At 56.2% G+C, this 14,259-nt stretch overlaps 1 protein-coding gene across 4 annotated transcripts in view; it reads right to left on the bottom strand.

Annotated features, from left to right (window-relative positions):
* Tox2 (TOX high mobility group box family member 2) overlaps positions 1-13,572 on the bottom strand; it is a 124,747-nt gene extending 111,175 nt beyond the window's left edge. For 2 of the 4 annotated variants that reach the window (XM_077800044.1, XM_077800045.1), the window contains exon 1: positions 13,459-13,572. In XM_077800044.1, the coding sequence (XP_077656170.1) occupies positions 13,459-13,572 (114 nt within the window). The remainder of the gene's footprint in view (positions 1-13,458) is intronic. The other 2 variants (XM_026383272.2, XM_026383273.2) reach the window with 1 other exon arrangement.
* Positions 13,573-14,259: the final 687 nt, after the last annotated feature.

Below are 14,259 nucleotides of genomic sequence, written 5' to 3'. Positions count from 1 at the left end.
GGAACTCAGGGCCCCACCAGACAGCCAGGAAGGGGTTCCCAAAAGCACCCTGAGGGCAGATGCTAGAAATACGGCAAATGCATTCCCCAGGGCCCTGCAGCAGAGGAGGGGAGTCAGGCCCAGAGATGTCTCCGCTAGAGGAAGAAGCCCCGGCCTTCCCCAGTCAAGGTGGGGGTGGGGGAGGGCAGCAACCCCTCTTCAGAGACCCCCAGGGTGTGAACCCCCCATCCGAGGGGATGCCCGTGACCTTTGCGAAACTGAATGCAATAACCCAGTCCTCTGTGCTGAGCGGACCCCAGGGCCAGCCCCGGAGGCGGCAATAATCCAGACTTGTGTTTGGACAGGAGGCACCCTGCAAAGCTCAAAGTCAACGCTGCCTGTCGCCGCAGGAGGGAAACGGCTCACCTTTTGCTAATCGCCCTAATTCATTTTTTATTACTAACTTTCCTGTTTTCTATTTGCCGTCCGATTGGAGATATTAATATCAAAGGCATTTAAGAAGCATCAGATCCCGGCCCAATGGCAAACATAACTCTGTCCACTGAATCTGCATTAATATATATATAATTCCCTGATCACAAAGACCTCACGGTCCACATGCGTGCGAGACCCTAAATGAAGGCAGAGGTGGCAGAGCCAGAAACCCAACCAAGATTTTTCAAAACACTATGAGGTCCACCGAGAAGGCACCCGGAAAGGGGCACCTCAGCTCAGGCTCCTGGAGAATGCGGTTGACTCTCTTAGAAAATGACTTGCTGGCATCAGTCAGGAGCCACAAAAATGCCCACTCCTTCTGACTCACGAATTCTGTGTTGGCCACAGCCAACAACCTGGTCTTGTCTTTGTCAGCCATCCACTCCGTCACCCCTCATCCCACCTACCCACAAGTCCCCACCTTCTGCCTCCTCCTCTCTCCCCTGCTCCTCCCCTTTCCCTCCCACCAGAGTAGAGCCACAGAACGGTCTGCGTGATGGAGATTTTCCGTATCAGCCCTGCCCCAGGCCAGCTACCCCTATGTGGCCACAGAGCACTTGAAATGAGGCTCGTGTGGCCAGAGAAGGAAAACTTACTTTATTTTAAATATTAACAGTCACCTGTGGCTAGCCGCTACCATGTCGGACAGCACGGCCACAAGCCAACACTGATGCTCTCCTGGGCCACAGAAGTCACCCCCATCTGCTCTCCTGGGTCGTCGGCTTTTACCCTTTGTCCAGTTCCCCCCACAAAACAGCAGCAAAGATTCTTCTAAGATGCCACACCTGTCCACAGCCCCCACTGCCCTCGAGTGAAATCCAAGTTCCCAGACTTGGGGACATCGTGCTGCCCAGCTCCGGGGAGCTCACGGCTTCAGGAAGGCTGCATGGGGCAAGGACAGCAGCAGAGGCCTCCTGGAGGGGTGGCACTGGAGCAGAACCTGAGAGGTGTCCCCAGGAGATGGCCGTGGTCAGGAATGGCAACAGGGAGGCAGGGCCACGGGGCGCTGGGACAGGGCACACAACAGAGCCCCCTCCTGAAGCCCAAGTCCTGGGGGGGGTGGGGAGGGGAGGAGGGAGGGTAGTGACCCGACAACAGAATAAACAGGTAAAGAACACACCATTGCAAGGGGAAAGAAAAAGACCAGGTGGGCCCCGGGAGGTGACCCATTCAGGGGGGGCTCCAATCTGCACAGCCGCCCGCCACAGGGCAGGTGACTTCTCCCTATTTCCTACACAGTGGGGCAGGTAATGCGGTATTTAGAATCTACAGCTTAATAAAAAGGGGTAGTCACTCAGGAGAGAGGCCACCCCAAAGTCCTGCTTGGTCACCAGAAGCACTCCCGTGGGCTGGAGAGAGACGGTGCTATCTCTCAAGGCCAGGCCTGTGCGCCCGATGCCCCAGCCCAAGCGACGGGAGGGAAGCCTCCCTCCTGAAGGCAAGGTCACCCGGCACAGAGATGGGAGTGTTCAAAACAGGGGCTGCCACCTCTGCCCCAGAGTCAAGATCACAAGGACCAGGATCTCCAACATCCCAGCTCTTGATTCCAGCTTTCCCTCCGGGGCGCCGCCGCTGGAGATGAGCCTGACGTGACGCTACAAGACTCAACGTTCAACTCGCCAGACCCAAACACTGTGCCCCTCACCTGGATGTGTTCCATCCTCCTGGAAACAAGGTCCAAACAAGGTATGTGGGGCCCAGAGAGGGCAAGTGGGTTTTTCTTGGAAACACAGCCTGGGATATGTTATGGTGATTTTCTCTGGAGAACAGGATCTGCCACATTCATTCATTCTTTCAACAAGGATCTATTGAGCACCGCTCCACAGCAGACCCTCAGCAGACCTGGGCCTACCCCAGGAAGAACAAAACGAACACCAGCCCGGCGGTTTTTAAAATCATTTCACAGATATGCTGTACCATGGGGGAAAAAATACACTAGACCCAGGATCAAGAGCAGGGAAGGTAATGGCATCAAGAGGTCAAAGTCTGAGAAAGTGGGGATAAAGCTGAGACCAGAGGATGAGCAGGAGCCAGTCATGTGAAGAATGAAGGCAAGATGCTCCAGGCAGGAGGCAGCATGGCAAGGCCCCTGTCCCAGGCAGACGGCCGGGGACCCGGGATGCAAGCCATGAGGGGAGACAGCCTGTGTGAAGCCTGGTACCTGGTACAGAGCCCTGGGAGTGACGGCTGGGGAAGCTTGGGGGTGTCAGACCCCACAGGGACTTACAGGCCAAGAGGGGAGTCTGATGTTATCTGCAAGTCCGGGGAAGGTGCTGGAAGGTTCTAAACTGAGGCAATTTGCACAGAGAAGAGGTGGGGTCCACTCCAGCCTCAGAAAGGTCTCCGTGTCCCATCCTGGCCCATGCCTTTTGGTCCCTGGAAAGTAAATGTCTCAACTCCACTGAAAGTTACGGTCCCAGGCTGGTCTGCAGGAGGCAGCCACCTTTCAGAAAAGCAAGACAAAACAGCAACCAGATGTGGGCACAGAGCATCAGACAGAAGCTGGCTGCTAGCAGCTGGAAAACTTGCCCAGCTCTCTAGAAAGACCGTGGCTCCTCAGGGCCAGGACCAGGACCGACTCCCTGACCCACGCCTGGCACCTACCACCGGGCACAGTAGGCAGCGGACGCTCTGTGGGCGGCGAATGAACAAGTGAGTAAATGAACTCTTCAGAGGCAAAGCCAGGACTCGATTCCAGGCCTGTGTGATGAGGCCCATCTCCTGGCCAGAGGGAGAGGGAGCAGGGGAGAGAGAGAGAGAGAGAGAGAGAGAGAGAGAGAGAGAGAGAGAGAGAGAGGAACAGAGAGAGAGAGAGGGAGGAACAGAGAGGGAGAGAGAGGGAGGAAGGGAGGACATTTAGATCAACCAGAATCTGGGCACAGTGTGCGTGGAATATCCCAAAACACTCCTCCATCTTCCAAAAGAGACACCAGAGTGCCACTCCCTGGGGATACGGGCTGACGCCCGTGTGAAGGGTCAGCCACCCCTGGCTCCTCCACGGAAGACAGTCCCTCCCTTGTTGACCGCCCGGCCCGACTCCACAGGAAACCTGGGGACAGGAGGCCGCTCAGTACCTGACCAGACAACTCCAGAAACGACCAGGCAGCAGGAGGCACGTGGATGGGGAGGAGCTGCACATGAATTACAAACATCGGATAAGGAAGCCACACTCAGAGTCCTGGGTGCAGCACACTGGCAACTGCCGTGTCCCCGTGGGCCCTTGGAGCGAAGCCCAGGGACTGGAGGGAGAGCTGTGCTGTGGGGGGTGGGCTTCCCAGCCAGGGAGGACGGGGACCACCCTCTGGGGGCTCGTCCTCTGCACCTGAACCAAAGCCCAAAGGGGCAGCATGGAGAAGAGCCCCTGGTCCTGGCCACGCCACGGACACTGCAGAGAGGGGCGGTTTCTGGGCCCCGCTGGGGGGCCGTGGCTCCTCTCCAAATGCTCCCAGAGACGGTGCCAAGGGTCACCTGTGCCAGCCCCGTGAGTCTCAATGTGTACTTGATCCTTAAAGGCTCCTGCAGTGAGGAAGAAGGGAGCAGCCACTCTCCCTGCCCAAAGAAGCCTCAACCCTTTTAAGCCCCCGAGATTCTGTAATGAAAACAAACATAAAATCCCAGGGTGGAACCTGCGTTCACTGTTTTTTGGAGGAACCTGAGGACGTGAAGGGCACTCAGCAGGAGGAATGAAGAAAGGGATGACGGACTGGATCTCCTGGATGCTCACCAACAACCTGAGGTTCAAGTGTGGCTATGTGGAGAAAGTGGGGCTCAGAGAGGCTAAGCAAGAGGCCCAAAGTTACACAGCTTATAAGTGCCAGGATACGATCCCAGGCACTTTAATCAAACTCAAGTCATATGCAAATTCACTCTCTGGCTTTGTGTAAAAATTAACTTTCATCTCAAGTGGATGAGAGAATGAGAAAATAAGGCGGGGGGGGGGTGTGCTCCTGAAATAATACAAGTTAACATCCAACAGGCACTCCGAAAAATATCTGCAGAATAGTCGAGCAACACCAGGCTGAAGATCCACCTAAGACATTGCAAAGTTCAGTTCAAGTCAAAACACAGCACATGGAACAATAAAATTTATGCATGAGATTGACCCTGGGTTATACTGCCAAGTCGGATTCATTTCTAACAAGTTTCTAAATCATTCCTACAAATCAGGCCCAACTTCGAGATAAGCACGTTTAAATTAGCTGTAATGTGAAGGCATCTTAATGGCAAATGGTGTCTGAAGTTGAAAACCCAGGCAAGGAGGCCCAGCAGGGAACCCCAGGTCCCAGAAGAGAAGAGTGCATCAGCAGTCAACGCCAGGGGCAGGTAGGGTAATAGAGGGACAGCCAACATGCCCCAGGCTTTGCCCTGGAGGAAAACCAATGAAACTGTGGTGCAGGCAAAGCAGAAGACGGTGGGGGAAGGAGTGGCCGAGCTTTGGGGCTGCACTTTCTGTCCAGCTTCTCAGTCCCGAGGCTCCCTGTCATTGTGTCCACATGGTTGACAGTCATCTTATTTACATGGACCCAAACCTACAGGGAGATTTTTCAGCATGGCTGGGGAGCCGCAGCAAAAACATATGGTAGGTAATTATTAACTCAATGAGTCATGGTAAATTGTGATTTTATATCTTGGCGTCAAGACGTTGTGTAACGCAGGATAATAAATTTTGATCCATTACCCTGATGCTTAGAACTGGCTACTGTACCACTGGGATTTCTGGTGCCTGCTAGAAAGAGCAAGCCGAGTGTGGATGAGTGGCCTGGTTAAAGACCTGGGGACCGCCGATGTTCAACAGGTTGTTGTTGAGTGCCCACTGTGTGCAAGGCGCAGGGAACTGAGCTCTGACTTGAAAGCTCAGCGTCTCAGAAGAGAGAGTTTCATTCACCAGTTGAAAGCCTACGGGGAACTGTGGCCTGTGGCTCAAAAGGCAGAGGAATAATTAAACCTGAAAATGTTGGGAACAGTGACGGTGCCCCGCGTGTGGGAAGATGTCCAAGTCAGAGCCCTACGGGAAACGTCAGGGGGGCGTACACAGTGGTGGCAGGTGTCCCATGCAGAGGACACAGCCCCTCCCAGGAGGGAGGCCTGGCTGTGGGAGCAGAGGTCACACGGCACACTGCCCCCACCTGCCCAGCCTGCCCAGCCTGCGGGGCCTCCCCGGGAAGCGCCTGGGAGCCGCAGGTGCAGCGCACAGCACAGGTTTCCCTGGCTGATGGACACTGCTCTCCGAGACTGTCTTGGTCGGCCGCCGAGTGGAAAGTTGGATGGTGTGGGGGGTTTGATCCCAGGCACCAGGAACACTCTGCTTTCAAACACTCGTCGGACAGACAAACCGCTAAACAGAGATGGCTGGCCATCGCCGCCAGAGATCAGCTCCTGGAGGCCAGGGAAAGAGCTGGGAGCCGACCTGGCTAACAAGCTAACAGGTGGGGTGGCGCTGAGGGGACCCCATGGTTTCAGAGGAGAATATAAAGAGGCGTGCCCGCCTTGGCCTGGACACGCAGCTGGCGCTCAGTCCGGTGGCCTTCTCCAGCCTCTGGGAGATCTGGGGGTTTCCCTTGCCTTGGGGACAGTGTGGCATGGCATTCCCTTCGACAGCACTCTGAGATGGAGCGCTGCTCTCGAAGGGAGAAGGCCAGGGTCGGGTCACACGGAAGAGAGTGAGGGGAGCACACCTGGGCAGAGAGAGGGGCTGGCCCTGGCACGTGACAGCTCTTCAAGTTGACCCAAGGAGGCAAGGAGGCTGCCTGGCCTCTGCCTCCGGCACCCTCCTGTCACTGACTGTAGGCAGGCGCCTGGGTCCACAGTCTTTGCTACAGAGCAGTTCCCAGCGCAGCAGCCCGTGAGCCAGCCCCTGCGGTCCCTGAGGGGATTCACCCTGGTACACACAAGAAAACTGAGACCCGCCGTGGCTCAGCGATATGCACAGTCACCTGCCCAAGCCAAAGAAAAGCGCAGCTGTGATGGGAACCGAGTCTCTTTGCGAGTGAAACCCACTTTCTCTCCTCTCTGTAGAGGGAAGGGCTCAGGGTCAGGAAAGCTAGGTCTGTCCATCACAGGGCAGGGCGGTGCTGCAGCAGGAGGGGACGGCCAGGCCTCCAGCAGCCCCTCAGGCTCCTCTCACATTCCAACTTGTGCTGCTGGCTTCCTACAGAGGCCCAGGCTGTGGAGTGTGACATCCAGCCCTCGGGACCACTCCAGGGGCAGGTGTGCATGTGCCATCCTGCAGGTGGGGACACTGAAGCACTTGAAAACTTTGCCTGTGCTGATGATGGTGACAGCAGCGCTCAAGCCCAGGACTGCCGGTTCCAGAGCCACCTGCCCTGGGATCCAGAGACCCGCTGCAGTCCAACAGGCTGCGCCATGGGAACACCGGGCACACAGCCTGGGATCCAGGGAACACCAGGGCAGGGGGAGAGCCCTCCCGGGGGCAGACCCTGCAGCTCTTACACCCTGCGGGCTGCTCCCCCTGTGGGGCCTACTAGGGGAGTCCCTCTAGGGACAGCCAATTACCCAGAGTCCTGCCTGGACTTGTGCACTCACCACAAGGTCTTCAGATTACAGGAGCCACAGAAGCTAAGTTCCTCAAGCCCAGGGGACAACGGGCCAGCCCCAAAGTCACTCATTCATTTGTTCATTTGTTCACCAAATACCCATTGAGCACCTGCCAGCTCTGGGAATCCAAGTCCCCCCTTATCTGAGGGGGATCCATGCCAAGACCCCCGTGACTGTACCAAACACTCTATATACTGTGTTTTTCCCTAAACAGACCTATGTTAAAGTTTAGTCTATAAACTTGGCACACTAAGAACACTGATCCTAATAGCTAATAAGAAGATAGAATAACTATAAAAATACACTGTGATCAAAGTTATTTTTAACTAATAGTTTATTTCTGGAATTTCCTACTGAATTCTTCCAGACCAGGGTTGACTGTAACTGAAACCAGAGGCAATAAAACCTCAGATAAGGGTTTTGCCTGTTCAAAAGTAAAGGCACAGACAGGGGTTCCTGCGTCTCCTGTGTGCGCTGGCCATCTCCTGGCTATGGCTGGGAAATGGCTTCATTGGGCCCCCTTACCCCACCCCAGGGATGTGATTGGAGGCTTGGTCCCCAGGGCAGCAGTATGGGGAGGTGGTGGGACCTTCAAGAGGCAGGGCCCAGTGGGAGGTCCTCAGGTCACTGCTGGCATGAGTAGTTCTCTGGGACCCCTGGGAGTTTCCATGAGAGGTCACCATCAGACAGCAAGCCTGCCCCCTCCCTGCCCCCCAGCCTCTGCTCCTGGTTTGAGATGTGACCTCTGCTCCTGTGCCTGCCACCGTTGTCAGTGGCCTGCGGTGATGCAGCCTCAGGGGCAGGCCTCAGCCTGCACTGTCTCCTTGTGATTTTCAGCCTCCACTCTGAGCTCTTTGGCAGAGTGAGTCTGTCTCAGGCAGCTCATTCTGGTACTGAGGAGCTGACCCATGCACTCCCCAGAAAGTATCCTCCTCATCCTCCTGATGCCAGTTACGAAGGACATCCCAGTCTTTCGGTCACTACGTCACACCACCCTGTGGTTCGAGGTTGACAGTCGCTGATCTGCTTCCCCTTTACACAGAGTGGAACAGAGATCCAGAGAAGAGCCCCGAAGTGCTCAAGGTCACCCAGCCGGCAGGGCTAAGCAGTGTCTGGCCTGGGCTGCTGGCGCTGATGTAACAAGGCATGCCCCTACAGGCCCCTCCTGGGTAGGTGTTCAGATGGAAGCTAAAGAAGAGCTTCCCAACAGAGGTGCATGCACCTTCCAGAGCCCCCTGGTTCTAGCCAGCTCAGCTCACAGCCCACCCAGGTCAGGGCTCCTTCCACAGGACCCAGCCCCCTGCAGCACCTGCCCCCTGCACAAGAAAGCTCAGGACCTCCCCCAGGCTGCCGAGCAGGCCTCACAGATTTCTGGTTCAGGTGAGGCAGAAACAGCAACCCCTGCTTCATGGGTTTTTGTCAAAACATGACTCCAATCATTCACCAGCAGGTTTGTCCAGATCCCCATCCTGACAGTGCTGTACCCAGCGTGGTGTGGGAAGAGAGTGGGACCATGCACCCTCGTGGGCAGCCGTGGGCAGGCATCATGCCAGATGCTGGGCATAATCTCTGCCTGCCAGGAGCCCACAGAAAACCAGACGCAGCCCACCAAGCCACGGACACACCAAGTGTGGCCCTTGGACCAGCAGAAGCAGCACCTCGGCTCACCAGACATGCAAATCCTCAGGGTCCTACCTCAGGCCAAATGATCCAGAATCTCTAGGGGTGGAGCCCAGGAATCTGTTTTTAAAAGCTTGCTGGATGATTCTTAATGTGTTCGTTCATCTGGGGACACCAGTCTAGATCAGAAGGCCTTCCCCAATCTTCCTATTTGAAACTGCAAACCAGCCCCAGGACGTGACTCCCCAACCTTCTTCCCTGCTTCATAGTTCTCCAAAGTTGCATCACCGTCACCTATAATACCGTATACTCCATCCATACACTGACAACTTCCCATACTGACATTAAGCTTCTGAAGGCAGCAATTTGAGTCACTTTTGGTCTCTGTTGTACCATTAGTTGCCCAGAACTAATCACAAAGAAGTGATCAATAAATATTTGTCAGTTGAATGATGGATGACAGAACATGCCACAACCCACATAGAACCAGTTCTTGGGGGTGCCTAGAGAAAGACAAGGTTAATGGCCATGGAGCATGGCATAGGGACAGAGGTACCCAGGTTGGCCTGGAAGGAGGTTTAGACCAGGAATGAAGGATGCTGAGAACACAGATGCTAAGCCTCTTGCCAGAATAGATCTCAGATGGTTGACACCACTCTTGTCTAATTAGTAGTTTGTATGTGCCAAGAACTGTCCTAGCCTGTATCACCTGCTGCATGAACCTCAGTGGTAGGTTCAGTGACATTAAATAACTTGCCCCAACCACAAAGAAGACTTGTATAAGAATGTTCATAGCAGCTTTATTTTGTTTATTTATTTATTTGGTACCTGTGATTGAACTCAGGGGCAGTTAACCATGGAGCCATATCCGCAGCCCTTTTTTTTTTTTGTATTTTATTTAGAGACAGGGTCTCACGAAGTTGTTTAAGACCTTGCCAAGTTGCTGAGGCTGGCTTTGAACTCGTGATCCTCCTGCCTCAGCTTCCCAAGCCACTGGGATTACAGACATGCACCACAATGCCCAGCCAGCTTTATTTATAGTAGCATCAACCAAAAAATAAATCCAAATATCCATCATCCACTGTGAGATATTCATACAATATAATAGTACTTAGCAATAAAATGGAATAAACTATAGATACAACAGATGAATTCTCAGACATTATAAGGAAAAATAAGGCAGATGCAAAGATGCATTTGGCTGCATTTGAAGTTCTAGAACTTAAATATAGTTACATACCTAAACTGCATTTAAATAAAGCATTGTAATAGAAATCAGATAAGAAGCCACTGCTGAAGGAAGGGACGGGGAGAGTGCTGATTCAGAAGAGTCATGAGGGGGCTTTCTGGGCTGGTGGACCATGTTCTACCTCTAGATTGGAGTGGTGAGAGTGTGGGTGTTTACATTCACCTAAACTCAGAACCAAGCACTTGAAATCTGCATTTGATGGTACTAAATCACATTCAGTTTAAAAAAAAAAGCTAAAAATCATTGGCCCTAAGTCACAAAGTCACAAATGGAGATGTGAACCCAGGTTCCCCCAATGCCAGTGACCAGTGGACAGAGTTGAGTGAGGAGTTCCCAGCGACCCCCCCCCCCCAGCCTGGTAAAGCCCTTGCCAAAACCCTGAATGAAAGGAATTCACAGTTCCTCTAGGAAGGAAGCCACAGGCTCCCAACCCCCAAATCCTGACAGGGAGGCTCCAGAGGAGGCCAGAAGAGCATCTGGCGGGGAGTCAAGAAACCTGCGTTCAGGCCTCAGCTGTGCTCTCCACGTGCCCAGGTACCTGTGAGCCACTCCGTGACTCAGTTACCCCTCTGGGAAGCAAAGAAGGAGGGATCAGTGGTTGCCCAGAGGCCACCAGGCCACAAGCCCCTATGGTCACCACGCACTGTGACACTAAAAACGTCATGTGCCGGCCTTGGAGCCGGTAGGCTATTTTTCTAACGCATGCTAATATCATGATTAATAAACACACGTCTATTCCAACGCAAAAATGAAACCACAGCTGCTTTTTGTCATTGTGCAGTTTCTCAAACAAAAGACACCAAAAGAACAACCACTGCTAAATGACTTTGGTTTAAAGAGGCTGGGAATCTCTGTGTAGAGGATTGCTAAGGGGACAGTCACCAAGGGGATGGTCTCCAAGGGGACGGTCGCCAAGGGCCCTTCCAGGTCATCTGCCCCATGATTGTCTGGCATCACTTGGGCAAATGCCTGTCCTTGTGTTCCTAAGGCCTGGGTCCCCTGAGGAACAAGCCACAGTGTGGGCTGTGTCCTGGCTCTGCAGCACAGCCTGTAGGCACAAAGTGCCATTACTGCTGCACCTCAGGCCTCAGTTTCCCCTCCAGCTCTGATAGTGACCAGTCATAAGAGTGGAGCCTGGGCATTTCTCTCCCCGATCCTTCACTCTCAGCTTCCAGTGCCAAAAAAGGAGAGCTTCTGGCCACAGTGGTACCCCATCCTCCCAACCACCACACTTAAGGCCACAGCCCAGTAGGGATCTGCTACCAATGCTGAGACCCTGCTGAGCCAAGTGCCATCCCCAGCCTTAGTCCGGAGAACTGAGCAGCACATCTCACATCCAAGCACAAGCACAGACCTTCCTTTCACACATCCTGAGTGGCCCAGCTGGACCCTCCACTCTGGACACATCCTTAGCTGTGGGCCAGGGGCCCTAGATTCCAGATAGAATCACCCACTTGTCACCACTCACCCCCACCTCCACCTCCACCCCCACCCCCGACCCTCCATGCCAGTTTCACATGGGTCCTGGTGCTGAGTCAGAGGTTTAGAGAGCCTCCGGATAAATCAGGGGCCTCGGCAGAGTCCCGCCTCCCAAAGGCCCAGAATCGGGGCCACCCCAGTCTGGCAGGGCTTACAGAAAACACCACCCCCAAGGCAGAGCGCTGGTCTAAGACCCCACCCACCGACTCACCCAGACTTTAGCCTACAAATCCCTAATCTCCACTCATCCCCCCAAAGCAAAGAAGGAATCTACCTTGCCCACTTTATGTTTTAAAATAACAAAGCCAAGGGCAGAAGACAGACCAGCTGCCCCCACATCCAATCTTCCTCTCCCAGAAAACTCCACTTGCTACTTCTAATGTTTTCCCTCCATCAGACTGAAAGCAGCTCGTGAACCTGCCTTATCTTCAGGACACCATCCCCCTCTCCGCTTGCTAACTTCCCGGGTCACTGGACAAAAGATAATCACCCCTACCCTTCCCAAGAACTCGCTTGCCGCCCACCATGACGTCCCAGGTCCCAGTGCAGTCCCAGATCCTTCCCAGCCAGGCCCCAGCCCGCCGCCCGGGACGAATCCTGAGGGCTGTGCCAGAAGCGGTTCCCCTAGGGCCTGAGGACGCACTTGGAAAGGCCCAGCCCAGGAGGCCCAGCGATCCACGCTGGACACCCTCTACCCACAACATCCCCATGGCCAGGGGCTGGGCGAAAAGCCTGTGGGGAAGGGGAGAGATCCCAAGCGGCGGATCCAGCCACCCCACGCGCACTCACCAGGCAGAGCCGCCGAGCCCGCGCGTCTGCGCCGGGGCAGCGGGAGAACCCACGCGCGCTCTTCAATCCGGGCTCCGAATGACGAAAAGCCTCGCTCGGCTCCAGCCGGCCCTGGACCAACGCACCGACCCGCGGACGCACGATGGTCTGGCTTCCCAACTAAGTTTGAAAGTTCCCTCCACCGCAAGGGAGGAGGACGTGGACCGCGCAGCTGCCCCTAACCATCCCGGCTGAGCTCAGAGGGGAAGCGGGGATCCGAAGCTTCTGGGGCTGGGGGTTCGGGACAAGCGAGCTTCCTTAGCGCAGGGACGCGCTCTGGCGCCGCGCAGAAAATATCTGGCTGGGGGTGGGGGCGGCGATTTTGCAAAACTGGGAGAGGGTTGTCCCCTACTGCAGCGCCCGCCTGCAGGGACCCCGTTCTAGGTCCCCGAGAGGGTATAGGCCTTGATTGGCCACTGCAACTCGGAATCTGAGGCCCCGCCAGGCAGCGATGGCCAATTAGTAAATGGCCCAATTAACGCGCGGTGGCGCGGTGAAGTTAAACCCCCGCGTGAGAGTGTAGATGGCCAAGGTGTGGGGGTGGGAGTTAAGGGCAGTGCGGAGCCTGTGGCTGTTCCTAGGTGTGACCGCGTGTGACTGTGTGGACGTCAGTGTGATCTGTGTCTGAGGTTCACCGTCCGGGGGTGGCTGTGTGTGACAAGTGTGCGCTTGTGTGAGTCTTAGTATGAGCTTGTGACTGTCGAAGCGACTTCTTTGTGTGGCTGTCCCTAGTTGTGACTGGGTGTGACAGCGGATGGGGGCATGTAACGGGGTGTGTGTGGCATGTAGTGTGCGTGGATGGGTGACCTTATGTGGCGGCATGACAATGTACGTGGGCGAGTGACTGAGTGTTGTTGTGTATAAATGACTTGTCAGGGTGACTTGTGCGGGACGGTACGCCAATGCGAGCCGTTCATGGCTGTCTGTGACAGTGGGTCACTGTGTGTCTGCTTGTGAATGAATGTCCTGCTGTCGGGTGATGAGTGAGAGACCCTGTGTCGTCGTGCGGATGGCTGTCGGGGTGACTTCGGCGGTGATCCGCAAAACTCAGGGCGTGTGTGTGACCGCGAGGGTATCGATGTGAGCGGCACGTGCCCCTCAGCGGGGTCCAAGTGTATGTGTCCCCCCGTGTGCACCCCAAAGTGCCCACGTCGCGAATCACCAGGTGACTCCCGCCACCGCTCGGGCCCGGGGCGCTCGGGCCCGGGCCAGGTCCGAAGGCGCGGGCAGGCCGCGCCCGCCTGGCCGCGCACCCCACCCCCGCCTACCTTGCCGCAGTGGTAGTAGTCCAGGTGCGCCAGGCCGGCCGGCTCGGCCCCGGGCCGCGCGCCCACCGCGGGCGCGGAGGGGTACAGGCGGACGTCCATGGCGGGCGCGGCGGCGGCGGCGGCTCCCGCGGGCAGTGCCTGGGCGGGCGGCGGTGGGAGACGGGTGCGAGCGGGTGTGCGAGCGCGGGGGCGGGCCGGGGGCGGCGCCCGGCGGAGCGCCCCGCCCCCGCCCCGCCCCGCCCGCACGCGCTATTGTTCCGGCCTCGGGCGCCGCCGGGGGCAGGGGGCCCGGGCCGAGGCCGCGAGGTCCCTCCTCCGGGATGGGGTTCCGCTGGTTCCCGGCCCGGCCCTCGGCCCCTGAGGGTCTGTAGGGTTGTGCGCCTGTCCAAACGGCCCTTTCCCGTCCCGCCTTTTGCCACCAAGGGTGTAGGGAAGGAGAAGCCCGCAGACACCCCTCTCCAGAAGCGGGACGATCTCCGCCCTAAATATCTGGAGCGGCGCCAACCCCGAGGCGGCGTAGGGGACAGGGGAGGAAGGCAGTGACGGGAACTCAGAGGATGAGGGCTGCTCTATCTGGGGACGCGGCCCAGCGCGGGAGGCTGATCTTAGGAAGTCCTCCCTCCTGGTCCCGCTGACCTGAGTTACCGCGAGCCCCCCCCCCCCGAGGGAAATCAGTGGCCTTAAACTTTAATTTTACGTGTGGGGAGACTGAGGCACGGACTTTCGGCTTCAGTAACGGAGCACCGGCCCGGTGGGCTTCACTGACCCCAAAGGATCCAGAACTGA

Source organism: Urocitellus parryii, chromosome 6 (assembly GCF_045843805.1).
Source record: "Urocitellus parryii isolate mUroPar1 chromosome 6, mUroPar1.hap1, whole genome shotgun sequence".
Lineage (NCBI taxonomy): Eukaryota > Metazoa > Chordata > Mammalia > Rodentia > Sciuridae > Urocitellus > Urocitellus parryii.
The sequence above is the reverse complement of the archived record's forward strand: the minus strand, read 5'-3'. Positions and strand labels throughout refer to the sequence as shown.